This window comes from Macaca nemestrina, chromosome 11, assembly GCF_043159975.1.
Source record: "Macaca nemestrina isolate mMacNem1 chromosome 11, mMacNem.hap1, whole genome shotgun sequence".
In the NCBI taxonomy this organism is placed as follows: Eukaryota; Metazoa; Chordata; class Mammalia; order Primates; family Cercopithecidae; genus Macaca; species Macaca nemestrina.
In genome coordinates, this window is record NC_092135.1 from 62401590 (window position 1) to 62416130 (window position 14541).

The 14541-nt window shown below is 35.0% G+C and overlaps 1 protein-coding gene across 2 annotated transcripts in view; it reads right to left on the bottom strand.

Moving 5' to 3' along the window:
• Nucleotides 1-232: 232 nt before the first annotated feature.
• LOC105483372 (growth factor receptor bound protein 14) overlaps nucleotides 233-14541 on the bottom strand; it is a 128371-nt gene continuing 114062 nt past the window's right edge. For both annotated transcript variants that reach the window (XM_071072864.1, XM_071072865.1), the window contains 6 exons: nucleotides 9687-9767; nucleotides 4805-4921; nucleotides 4642-4714; nucleotides 4439-4526; nucleotides 1855-1948; nucleotides 233-603 (listed from right to left, as the gene is read on the bottom strand). In XM_071072864.1, coding sequence (XP_070928965.1) covers nucleotides 457-603; nucleotides 1855-1948; nucleotides 4439-4526; nucleotides 4642-4714; nucleotides 4805-4921; nucleotides 9687-9767 — 600 coding nt within the window. In that variant the 3' untranslated portion in view covers nucleotides 233-456. The remainder of the gene's footprint in view (nucleotides 604-1854; nucleotides 1949-4438; nucleotides 4527-4641; nucleotides 4715-4804; nucleotides 4922-9686; nucleotides 9768-14541) is intronic.

The window sequence follows — 14541 nt, forward strand, 5'->3', positions numbered from 1 at the left end:
AGGTTGTGGATAGTTTCTTTTAATTGATAAATTATCATATTTCTTAACATTAAAAAATAGTATAATTGAAATTTAGTGCACAAATAATTATTTCTGACCCCCAATTTATTTCATATTTTGTGTTTGAGAATTCTGATGTTGCTATATAGTAAATAAGGGAGATAGATGTTTTAATATGCATATTTGAAGAAAATATTATAGTAATGTAAAAATCACACAAGAACACACCAAGTCAATTTTTTTCTAAGGTTTAATTTTAACTAATGAATTTTAAATGATGAATGTAAAGTCAATCCAAGTCTTTGCTTATTTGCAATGCACAAACTATTTTTTTTGTAACTTGCAGGTAAAATACATTCTTTTCACATGGTAACGTTTTCACCCTTATTTATGGTCTTTTATTATTTTTCTTGAGTCCTTTTTCTTCAATAGTTTAATAAGTCACTTCTGGTTTAGCTAGAGAGCAATCCTAGCACAATAATGTTTCAACTTGCAAGGAAGAACGCCCTTATTGAGTTGATAGAACTCCACCAGTTGTATTAGATCTGTAAATCTTGTGTGGCCATCATCCAGTGTGTGGAACATTTCACCGTCATCTTCTACCTGCAAAAGGAAAAGCAACAAATAAGTAAAGAGGGTACATTACACAGAAGGACAGTCATATTTGATTGCAAACTATCTCCACATGCCAAAATTGCCAAGTTTTTCAAACTAAAAGACAGTGAAAGAATGTTATGGCATATCTACTTGTTTTTTGTAACATCACTTGCATTTAAAAGAAATATCAGCTGATCCCTGGATAAGCATTGCTACTCTACTTCATCTAGTTCTAATTCTCCCAACATTCTGTTAGTAAAGACAGTATGACTATTTTGAATCAATGCAAGAAATCTACAATATTCCAAGTAAAAGTAAATGAAGATTTTATGCTCCCACTTAGAGAAATTAATTTGCTTTCCTAAATGTTATCTACTTAGCCACAAAAATGAATATTTACATAATTTTATTAGTAGATTTATTCTGAAGCAATCATATATTATGCTAATAGAATGTCATTTTGTCAGTTGTCTTTTTTTTTAAATCAGGGAAGTCTTCTGGTACTAAACAATTCATATTTGCTAGGGACATTGATCACAAAATAAAAGAAGTAGGGAGGATACTTTATATAGCCTTTGGATAATTCCAAAAAAGAGGCAATTCAAAAGGATGCACTAGTAATTTAGCAATATTATGGAATACCTTTCCAAAAAGACTGAATCTTCATTCCACACCATTCAGTTCCAATATACTACACACATTGCATACATACAGGCACACCCACACAGACACACAGCAGCAGAGGCAACAGAAATCCCAAAGCAAGTTGTGTGCCACAGAGAAGCCCAAGCACAGAACTTTTAAAAATATGTTCAGAGTGCTTTCAGTTTTCACCAGTTCCATAGAATCTCTGTTTCTAGCCAAAGGCATTAAAAACAAAACAAAAAATTTTGAGAAAAGAGAGGAGAAAGGGCTTTAAAGTAATGTTTTCTAAAGAGCTGTTAGTAGAATTCAGGAGAAAGAAGCTTTGGTGCCCTTTTAACAATAGGTGGCATGGGGTCTATACAATATTGCTAAATCATATTTCATAGAAAAAGGAAAATTTAATTTTTACAATTCCTGTATTTCTTATATTAATTCAGGCTCATAAAATCATTTCTGCCAAAGTTAACTATAGTCAAAGCACAAGCTCCCAAATTATATTTAATAAAAAGACCAAAAGAAAACCAAAGTTTCCAAAAGCTTATGCATTAAGATCAAAAGCTTATGCATTAAGATCATTTCTAATATACGAATGTGAAATCACAAATTACTTACTGGTATAATTTGAAAGTGCTTTATTTTTTGTCCATGACTCATTGACAGTACGAAAGTTTTGGGGTTACTCTGACTATCCCGTACCAAGAAAACTCTAAAGAGAGAAAAGGAATTTCAATGTTTCTATATTTACTCATGGATTTCATAGAACTACAGTGTTAACAAATTCAAGAAGTGTATGCATAAATCTAGCTGGGGACTCCTTTACTATGTATTCAATGGGTGGGATTATCCAACTTGGCAATCAATGTGGTATAACACAATCTGTACTATATAGCTGACATTGGTGCTAATGTAATTTTAATAGGCTAAATACACAATCCATTTGTCAGATTGTTTGATCACAATAAACAATACACTGTTATGTCTGCATCAACAATTGGTGCTACATTCTCTTTGCACTGGGAAACTGGGTATTCACATGTAACTATTCTGCCTAAAGATTAAGGCATTTGCATATTGTTATTTTACCTTCTGGGTCATGTTAAGCTTTGAAAGAAGGTAAGAATTTAGAATGAATTTTTTTTGTCTTTTGAAACAGGGTCTCACTCTGTCGCCCAGGCTGGAGTGCTCTCGGCTCACTGCAATCTCCGCCTCCTGGGTTCAAGCAATTCTCCCACCTCAGCCTCCCAGGTAGCTGGGACTACAGTCACATGCCACCATGCCCAGCTAATTTTTGCATTTTTAGCAGAGACAGGGTTTCACCATATTGGCTGGGCTGGTTTCAAACTCCAGACCTCAAGTGATCCACCTGCCTCAGCCTCCCAGAGTGCTGGGATTACAGGCATGAGCCACCATGCCTGGCCTGAAATTTTATTTTATAATAACCCCCTCTTCTATACTGGATACCCTTTCTTTTGATTCTGGTTTTAACTGTTACATACACAATAGCAAGAAAGAAATGAATATATTGTTTTAAAAAAATCTTGAATTTATCAAATGTTTAAGCAAAATGCTTTAAGCAAAAAAAAAAAAAAAAAAAAAAAACCATCCGATCAACACATACTTTAACCTTGAAGAATGCAGCAGAAAAGCCTCTATAATGTCAGGCTAGAAAAACAAGACATGGCCTCTAATGGCCTAAGAGAAAAATGCTGCCAGAAGTAGATTCTTATTTACTGGCAGTGCAATGCAAAACCAGTTTTGTATTAATTGTTGGTAAACACACTGTGTAAATGATCCCCACTGGTGAATCCAATATGAATCTCACTGTGCCTGGGCCAAGAGGCAGCCAAATTTAAAGCATCACAGATGTCTGACGAAGTTATCCATTTCATTTGCACTGTGTGAGATTCTGACATTACATCACTGGGAAATGGGACAAAGGGGCGTTTCACTGGGAAATCAAGCTGTAATTCTCTTCCCATTCTCAAGTAGATCACCACTACCACCTAGTGGATCACTTGGCACCATCACACCTCTCCAAAAGAATACCAAAAATATTAAAAATAAAATATTATCATTTTTATATGATCATTTCATTCACTTTATAAATACTGGGCTCAGAAATAAAGAAAATTATAATCCTTCAAAACATTTTAATAATTCTTTGGGACTCATTTATTTTCTTGGTTTCATCAGATTGTAATTCTACTGATTGTTCAAATTTATATCCAAAAAGACTGCATTCCATGCAAAGAAACATATTAAAATATCTTATTTACAGTCTGGGGAAATGCTGACTTGCTATTAATAATCTTCCATGTGAAGAAGCATTTTTATCCAAATTTCAGTATTAAATCACCTTGAAACCTTGCCATTATCTGAAGTCAACTTTTGAAGATAAAAGATCCCATCACCACTTGTTTAAATTGATAGTGATTTCATTTCTCATCTAAACCACAATACAACCTCCCTCATTTGTACTGCATTTGGAAAGGGAATTCAGCCAGTATTATAGAAAATATCTGAAACATCGAGTAATTTGAGAAAAATAAAATTCTTCACATTATAAACCTTTCATAATACATTTTATATTTCTCTTTTGAATTCCATGGTACCCCACTAAAAGACAACATGAGAAACAGTTGAAAAGTACTCTTTTCACAGGTTTATATTACTTTAAGATGTTAAAATTTAGAGAAAGGACAATAGGGATGTAAACAGAAAAAAAAAAGTGTTCAAAACACATACGAAACAGTTTTTTACTTAACACACATTGCATCATGCCTAAAAAAATACAACAGGTGACATAATGTCACAATATAAATCATACTTTGAAATCATAATTATATGTTCAAATCAAAATATTGACACTTAAAAACAAGTTCATTTTTCCCCCATCAATTGATATCTGAGATGCTAGAATCAGCACATAATGGGTAATATTAGGGATCACTGGTTAAGAACAAGATATTCTATTCTGTTATTTGTTCATTTATATAAAAATACCACGCACACACTATGTACCAGGTATAATACAGATACTGTTAGAATACAATGACAACCTCATTTACAGAACAATGTCACTTCTGTTTTATGATAAGCCCAAATCAAGAACTCTTTGTGGCTGTGGAATAAATAATTACTGCTTCTAGGAGAAATCCAAATCACAAGTACTCAAAATTAAAAATACCAAACTTACCCATCCACAAGTCCTTGCTGAATAATCAATCGCTGAGCCTCATCTCTAGAAATTTTGTGGTGAAACCATGGCTGGGACCGGTGGATAGCTAAAGAAATAAGATGGATGAATGCAAAGCTTTGTTTGAGATGACTGCAATCTCATTACATGTCCTTCCCACGTCTATCCGTCTACTCAGTGGCAATGACTATGAACAGACATACCCATGTTTGTGGCAGAGCTCTGTGAAGAGGCAGTGGGGCTACCGTGAGTGCCCAGGCGTAAACATCCTTTTTTCTGAGGAAGGAAGGGGAAAACAGATTTCAAGTTTTTAGGTGAAACAAACTGAAATCATAAATATTTTGAAGAACGTGAAGCTACTTGTACCCTCCAAGCGAGTCCCTCTTCAACTGCAACTGAAAGGGCTTCAGTGGGATTTTCTATAACTCTGCTTTTCTGGCCTGAGAAGTCCATTGCTACCAGGGAATTCTCTGATATACTTCTCTGGAAAAAAGAAACACATTTGAATCATGAAAATATTATTTGAAAGTTATCTTTCAAAGAAATAGAAAGTGCTTGTCAATTTCAGTGTTTTTCTCTCAGTGTTTTTCTGGCAGTACATTTCCATTCTAGAAGGCAGTGCCCAAAGTGGCTAGCAGAAGATTTAAAGTGAAAATACATATTCAAGATACAATGGCACTATAAAATATTTTTGTTAAATAAGCTAAATGGTAATTTGTTAAGGTATCTGAAGAGTTGAATAAACAGATTAAAAGCTTTTAAAGCATGTCTTTCTTCTAAAACAAACTTATCTTTTCATATTCTCTGGTAAAATGGGAAAACTTACATTTAGAAAGGAATAGCTCTTCCCATGGTTAAAAAGATACAGTTTCTGAACTGATCTCTCCATTAAGCTTTGAGATCCATCAGTCATCAATTAAATGTCAAATCCATCTACTTATGAAGCAACTAGTTTTTAAGATTCAAGATACACAAAAGTTATAACTTAGATTGACATACATCTCTTGAGAAATAATACTCATATTTTTAATGAGTTTTATTATGGAGCAAACTAGAATATGTATTTTAAAAGTTTATCACATCAACTTTCATCTTAGAAAATAAAATTTAGAGAAAGAATAATCCCGATAATTCCATAATCTTAAAATTTCCATGAGTTAACATATGAACACATTTTCATCTTGTGAGAATACATCTGGCTACATGCAGGCTGCAAAAATAGCCTGAATAAAAACTCATAGAAGGTAACTTTAAAGAAACTTAGTTTAAACAAGTGATAAAGTCATTGTCTTTGCTAATTACTTCATGTATTTATATTATTTGAGTTGAAAGTAAAATATGCAAAACCTGGATCTTATTTTTCCTTTTTGTTTGTTTGGGGCTCTACTTTATAACCATCTTTTAACAAGTATGCCATCCCACAACAAGTCATGAATCCTAAGAAAGCCCATTGTTAAAATCCTTAGTCAAGAATCCCACTCAGTGCATACAACATCAAGAAGGAATTAAAATTCTCCAAAAGAAAAAAATTTGAACACACCCATGGAAAATAACAGTTATTTTCTACTAATTAATAGAAGAGCAAAACCCAAAGTGGAGTTATAATAGTAAACCACTAGCCAGACTGCATCTGGGGCCCCCTGGCTTAAAAACATTTTATCTCTCTTTATGTGGATTCCGCTATACCTGGCTTGGTTACACAGACTATAGTCAAATGTGGGCTTCAAACAAAACCTTATCGACAAAAAAGTTAGGACTCCTTTATCACTGCATCACATATTCCACTTTATTAGCATTCGTAATTTTCTCTTCAAACTATGCTGTAGTGGCCTACAATCTTATTATGGTCCATCTGTATTTCTAGAGATCTGGCATGCAATCTTTCATTTGTTACAGGAGCCTTTCTAACTGACAGCTGCTCTTTCCACACAGATGCTGTCTCTGTAATCTCTATTTGCTGTCACACCTTAGTTTGCCCTTCTCACCCCGTGAGCTTCTGTGCAGGTCTGCAGACCAGTCGGATATACTTGTGCTTTGCTGACATTAATGAAAAGCATCCACCTGCCCAAACTGCAGAGTAAGTTTCCTCAGTCATAACAGCTTTATCCTTATAATATCTCTCCCTTTACATGCCAAGGTAGGTTCTGTAATCTCAACTCCCTGGCAACATAAAAATACCATTATATTAAGAAAAAAATAAACATAATCAGTTGTCCTATTTTTCTCCCTCTAGTATAGCAGGCCAGGAAATAAAACAAGATCCTGTGTTCCCTATTTACTTGACATACATAAGAAGATGACACTACAAATAAGGAACATTTTCATTTGCTACATTAACTAGATTAAGGGAAAACACAGGACTATAGCAAATGTTTTCTACTGAATGGCAGGTAGTGGATGAAAAATTAATAGTTTATCATTGGTGGACAAAGAAATGGAAGTAAAGCAGAGTCTGACAAACTCAAAAGGTCATTTTCAGCTCAGTTTCTTTCACATAGAAAAGCGATGTGATAACATTCAGAGTTGGTTATATTTCTCCAACACTTGTCCCCTTTTCTAGCTCTTCCTTCTTAGGAGATGAGCAGGGCAGGCCCTAAAAAATAGGTCCATGATTTTAATGGCATGACTTTCTTTTTAAGAAAAAAAAAAAAATAGGTCTGGGTATACCCTGGATTATCCAGCCCACACTTTGAGATCACATCTACTCATTCTTAGTGAGGCTGCACATAAAATGGTTTTTCAGGCAGTTTGGCTAGGTGACAACCAGTATCATCCCATTTGAAGGATTTAGATAAACTTACAGTGCCACCATTAGCAAGAAGGCACAAAATTTCTTCAGATATTATTCTCTCATTTGCTTTATACAAAGCTACAGACATCAGAAATGCAATGGTTTCTAGATTATACAACCATCACCCTCATTTTACACTGCAGGATACCAGTGACTTGACCAAAGTCACACAGGCAGCTTATGGTAAAAGCAGTAACAGATATGTCTGGTGTAGGGTTCTTTTATGTTCCATAGAGTGGGAAATACAGTGAAGAAATTGCGGTTTAGAATGTTTATCCTCAGGTCAAAAGTGAAGAATAAAAAGAGCTTGAGTAGACTCGCCTTCTCCAAACCTCCATCCCCTCACTCTAGCCAGGGCAATATTGATAAATGTTCCTTTAAATGAATCTTTTGTTTTCCCTAAAAAGGACCAAACATATTTGGCTTCCTGAAATGTCTGCTGCTGATTGATTCTCACTTCAAAGGCTGATGGGGTGGCTGTTACATGCTATATATAGCTAAGATGTTCATTACGGTTTGGGAAGTTTTTTCTCATTTCCTTTCTCAAAATGTATACCTGGAAAAGTTAGGAAAAGAAAGAAAAGAATATTGTTCCTTTAAAAATATAACTAAAGTTTTATACTAAAATGTATACTAAAAACTTATGTGTTAATCGCTGAAAATAGTGCCTGGATGAAAAGCAACAAAGGCTGGTAAAGAGTACTGGCACCGTTTAGGTCCCTGATTCTTCCCAAATAATCTGGAAAAGTGAGATTTTATACCGACACCAAAGTCAACACAACTACTTCCCAAAACTTCTAAGTTTCCTTCATGTAAATTAATAATATTAAAGATGTAATTCTCACATACTACTGTGTCTGATTATGATAACTGCCACTCATGATAGGTCTTTACCACACAGGCACCTGCATCCTACAACCACTATTCCCAACCAAACTCACTCAAGGAGTATCTCTTCCTCTACCTGGCACTGAACAAGGAAAGTCACACTAATTAAACTGTCATCCACATCTTGATCAACAGCAGCATCACTTTCAATGGAAAAAGGCAAGGGTAATACCACACACGTATGCTGAAGGTGATGAGAATGGGAAGAACTTCCTTTATAACCATTTTTTCTATGATTAAGAGGACACTAAACAATAATTGCCTCCAAATATTTGGCTGCTATTAATATGTTCATCCTAATAACTTTGGACTCTAAAAGAAATTTGGAGGAGTTTAGGAAAGGATTAATATAATAAAATTCATTATTATTCTTATATACATATGAAATGAAAGATAAAAGTAAGCTGAAAAAATGTAAAAATATTCATCCTAACATGATTGCTTTTATAAAACTTCACTGTGTTCCTTAGTTTCTTATTTTAGAACTTAAAAGTAATACCACACAAAGATGAAAAGTTATTCTTCCATAACTTAAAGCGATGCAACTACAAAATTGGGGTTCTTTTTCTATATAGTCTATCAGGTTTCATAATCAACATTATTTCATGCTTCATTCCTAGAACTGAGCATTTCATCTACTATATTACACGTGGGGTAAATGCACCTTCCCTGGTCACATCCATGAAGAGCATATTTTTAACCTAAGTGAAAATGTAGATTTTTTAAAAAATGCACATTAACTGATTTGTAACACATGTGCATACATCTGAATTCCTAATACACTCTATCTTAAGGAGTGTAGCAAAAATAGCAGAACATAAATCTTAAGTTCAGAAATACATTTCTTATGTTAATGCACACCAAATTAAAATTAGATCCTAAAGAAGGAAAAAGATGTGCCTGTGTGTGTCTGCAAATAAATATCCAAGTTACATTTAGTGTAAGTCTGAAAAGCAGTGCTAGAGTTAATGTAACACACGACCTATATTTTGGCTTGCGGTTTTTGGGTTTCCTGGAAAGCAGTCTGCTTTTAAAGGACCTGGAACTTAAAAAAATTACTGTTAGAAAGCCAAAATGCAAAAGAGCTCACATGTGTATACTGTAGCTTTTAAAATTCCAAATCACTGGCATCTTTATACTAGATTGTGACAATCCCAGAATCAGTATTAAAATAAAAAAATGAAACCACAATCAAAACCAACAATTAACAAAACATAAGCTAAAATGCCAAAGAACATGTTCTGTAAATTATATTTTTAAGATCTAATCTTCAAATGTTGTAATGACAGAGAAACACACATAATTCTTTCAAATATTTAAAACTTTAACATATACTATCATATGTTTTATTAAATACTTTATGTATAATGATATGATTTTATCATATAGGTAGCAAACAAATAAAATCCAAGAATAAAAAATTCAATGTAACATTATACTAGAATGGTGCCAAAGAATTACTTAACTAACAGTAATGTAAATTATTATAAAATACTGTTATGTAGTGTAATTTAAATGAATATAATGTAAATGTAAAATAAAATACAGGCTCAAGAATTTGGTCCTTACCATAGGTGATATGCTCTGTGAACTGCAGCCACTTCTACCTTGATATGGATGCATATAATTCTGGTACAGCTGCATGCCATACTGCAGAATAAATAAATAAAACACATTCCCACCACTTTTACTAATCTGATAATTTATGAAAATCAACACTTTCATCAATTATACAATATAAATATAAAAAGAATTAAAGCAAACAAGTAAAGCAACCAAAATGTTGAAAGATAAACTTCTAGTGCCCTACAATAATATATTTTAAAAGACAATTGAAGTCTTTTACTTAGACCTACAACTTAAAGTCCAGCTCACCTGTACAGAGGTCTGGAGCTGACATTTCTACTCATTATTCTTAGCACCAAATTGTACCACAACTATCTGGAGTAGTACACTGCGTCATGATAAAAAAACAAACAAACAAACAAAAAAAACTCACTTGGGAAGGGTGATGTGCTTTCTGGTACAAAGATTCCAAAAAGTTCACATCCATGCTAAGCAACACTGTGCAAAATTTATTGTACCTCTCTGACGAACGACTAATGATTTACTTTCCCTCTTTGGTAAATCCATAAACATGGCCCTATGTTGAAAATTATCGACAATATAGCATCCTCATATCAAAACTATTAATACCATTATTAATGTTTTACTTCAAATTCAGGGAAACCAAAATAGTGGGGAATCAAGCTGATTTCAAACAAAAGGTTTCAAGGTACAATATAAGTGGCAGAAGATAAGAATTTCAGTGTCTTCACTTTCAGGAGGCAGCATCGTATGGACTGAGCTGGCAGGACAGAATTGGAAAACAGGTCTGGATTATAACTGGATTATTTGTTTGAAAAACAGTAAGAATGCCAACTGCCAAGACCAAACTTGTCCTGGAGTTTTCCACATCTGAATTTGGAAGCTAACCTCCTTTAGGTTTAAGTCATTTTGTGAAAAAAAAAAAGAAAAGAAAAGAAAAGAAAGAAAAGAAACAGAAAACAATGGAATAAACAGCCTTTTTTCCCCTATATTCTGCAATTCTGTCCATTTCATAGAGCCCACAATGAACTTAAAAGTTAGGTTTTATATGAAAGAGATTAAATAGACACCACGGAAGCAAATCTTACCCGAAGGATAAATTCTATTTAAACATTCCAACAGAGCTGTTTTTCTACTAAAGACTATTTCCTTAAAAGCAATTTTAGCACAATGGATATATTTGGTAATTAGGCAAAAAAAAAAAAAGAAAATCAGAGGGGGTCTAGAAGAGTCACTGTTTTCAAGATTTTGCTTTTAACATGAAGGCAAACCCACACTCATTTAAAATTCTCTGTGTTGACTTCTTATCCAATTATTTCCCAACTTCTAAAAATTATTTTTTAATTTAAGGTTTGATTGACATTAATGGGACCTAATGAAATTTATTTCAAATCAACTCTAAGCCTACAATAGCTTTAAAAAGAAGGCAGAGGAGCTTAATTCCTAGTCAAATTCATTTTGGAGAATATATAATAACCTCAAACCAACATTTTCACAAGAAACATGCTGCTTGGCCACCTTTTATTTATCTGCATTGAAAAGCCTGCTACCTACTAATAAGTCTGTTTTCTTCAAAGATGTATTGTCCCTGGTACCTGCAGTGTTAGGTAGTTGCCTCTGTGCTGCTGGAGGTCTTTAGTAGGCATTTAACTCTGGACAAGAGGTAGGGCGGGGGTCACCTTAACATTTCCCCATCCTATGGCGGGGCAGATAGGGGACCAAAATATGTTAGGGAGGACCTAGCAGAGTGCTAATTGAAAGGGAAGGAAAAGAGGCAACATATAACTAGCACATCACACATAAGAAAATCTCCCATTGTCTAAGTCTCAGATATTCTATAATTCTATGTGTAATTAGAATTTATCCAAAGAGAAAACGAGAGTCTCCATCTGATCCATATGAAGACTTAATGTACATATAAAAGAAAAGGACATAAGAATAAAACAAGTGGCCAAATTCTTGGTGGGAGGTTGTATCTAACAAGTGGTGTGTGATGAAAAAAGAGGGCACTCCCAGTTCAGCCAAGATAATATCTCCTTGTTCATCCCCACTAAGTACAATGGTAAACTCTGGAAATAACACAGTAGACAACAAAAGAAAACAAAGTACGTGTTAGAGACACTTCTACCATCTGGCGAGCCCAGCTGCACCAGCCAGGTGGATCCAACAGGAAGAGCCCTGCTGACAAGAAATTGCCAGGGAAGCCAACTCACTCCACCATTAGAATGCCACAGGTGTGTCTGTGTTGTGAGACCTGGAGTAAGCCCTGGATTCCTGTGATCTGGATATTTTATAGTGTAAAAGAGATCATATCATCTCTTTCCTGTTTGGGTTCTCATAGATTCCACATAAGGGGCCTCACAGATGCCTCCTCCCTCTTCAGTCTCATCTGGAAAAGCTTCGCCATTATTGAAATGAACAGGAAACACGGATGTGGTAGGTGGAATAATGGTCCCCCAAAGATGTCCACATCCTAATTTCCAGAGCCTATGTTAAGCTGCATGGAAAAAGGGAATTAAGGTTGTCAATCAGCTGATTGTGAGGTGGGGTGATGATCCTGGATTATCCATGTGGGCCCAGTGTAATCACAAGGGGCCTTAATAAGTGGAAGGGAGAGGCAGAAGAGGCAGAACCAGGGAGATGGCAGTGTGAGAAATACTTGGTGTGACAGTGTTGGCTTTGAAGACGTTGAAAGGGCCCCCAGACAAGAAGTCTGGGGGGATTTTAAAGGCTGCCACAAAACAAGGTAACTGGATTCTCCTCTAGAGCCTTCAGTAAGAAATGCAGCTCTGCCAACACCTTGATTTAATCCAGTAAGACTCATTTCAGGCTTCTGAACTAAAGAACAATAAATTTATGTTGCTTTAAGTCACTACCCTGGCGGTAATTTGTTACAGCAGTCGTAGAAAACCAACACAATGAAGCATCTTTCATGGGAATCTGTGATTGAAAGATGCCTTAAGAACAGTAAGATGAGAAAAAATAGTGAGAAGGGAACATTCTTCCAGGAACTAACATCATGGAAATGGAAGAATTAAAGAAAGTTTTTAGTGTATTTCATCCATTTTTAGATGTGCATTTCAAAATTTAACATCTACAAATTTAACTGCATCCTATAATCTATAACATCTTATATTCACTATGGACCTAGTGATTTGTCATTGCCTGATACCTTTGGTGGGATTAAGAAATCACCAGCATCAAACCTTATATACACAATGTTAGTGGAACACAGCCCCATGCCATATCCTGTGGAAAATACAGGTATCTGTGACTCTGAGATGAAAATGATTCAGAAAAGCTAGGCTTAGAATTTGAAGAAGTTTTTTTTTTTTTTTTTTTTTTTTGAGACGGAGTCTCGCTCTGCCGCCCAGGCTGGAGTGCAATGGCCGGATCTCAGCTCACTGCAAGCTCCGCCTCCCGGGTTCACGCCATTCTCCTGCCTCAGCCTCCCAAGTAGCTGGGACTACAGGCACCCGCCACCATACCCGGCTAGTTTTTTGTATTTTTTAGTAGAGACGGGGTTTCACCGTGTTAGCCAGGATGGTCTCGATCTCCTGACCTCGTGATCCGCCCGTCTCGGCCTCCCAAAGTGCTGGGATTACAGGCTTGAGCCACCGTGCCCGGCCAGAATATGAAGAAGTTTTAAAGATACCTCAATTAATGCATTCTACTTATATATGTTATTTTATATTTATGTGTGTATATACTTAATGCATATATATGTGTATGTGTAAAATACATTTATGTCTGTGTGTGTGTGTGTGTATATATATATCTGAGTGTGTGCAAACAAAAGTGATTAAATTACAAAATCTAGGTTTAAATAAACCTAACATAACTATCTCAATAAATAAAACAAAAATTATAAGTGATATGAAAGCATCATGTCATCGTTTTCTTGGCATCATTTTTTTTCCTTCTAATGCTAATAAAAATAGTGATGTATCCTGGTAAAAACCAATAGCTTCTCAGATTAAGTGAAATGTTGATTAAACGAAGTAGGCTTACCACCTGCTTCTGTGCTGGGTGTCAAACTTTAAGCCCAAGGGAGGAAGAGAGGAAGATGGGTTAACAAGGTTAAAGAACATCCCCCTTGCAGTCTAGCCTGATTTCCAGTTTTGAAAACAGAGAAAACCAAAAACCACAAGGTAATTTTCTCTACCATAACTCTTGATGGAGTAGAGCCTTCCAAAGAGTACCAGCCTCTTTATCTGTAAAATTGGATGGCTGGACAAAGTTAGTAGTTCTTATTCAGAATCCCTAAGGATGGGGCGGGGACCACATGTAAATTCAGAAAGCTTCTCAGGTGATTTTAACAGCAGAATATTTGAAAAACAAGCAAACTTCTCATAAAGAAGTAAACATAGTGGCTATCTGCCAAAACAGCAAAAGAATGTAAATTTCACAGTTAAACAAAAAGCTTCATTTAAATCGTTTTTTAAAACTTTCTTCCAATATCACTTCACATCTACTAGAATGAGCATAATTAACAAGAACAGGAACCAAAAAAAGTAAATAACAAGTACTGACAAATATATGAAGAAATTGGAACTCTCATGCATTACTGGTAGGAATGCAAAATGGTTCAGCCACTGTGGAAAACATTTTGGCAATTTCTCAAAAAACTAAACATAGAATTACCATAAAGCAATTTCATTACTACAGGTATTCCCCCAAAATTGAAAACCTGTACTCAAACAAATACATACACACATATTCATAGCAGCACTATTCACAATAGTCAAAGGTAGAAACAACCTAAATGTCCATCAGTGAAAAAATGGATAGACTGTGTTTATCCAACATATAGATAGATATAGAGGGCTATACATAC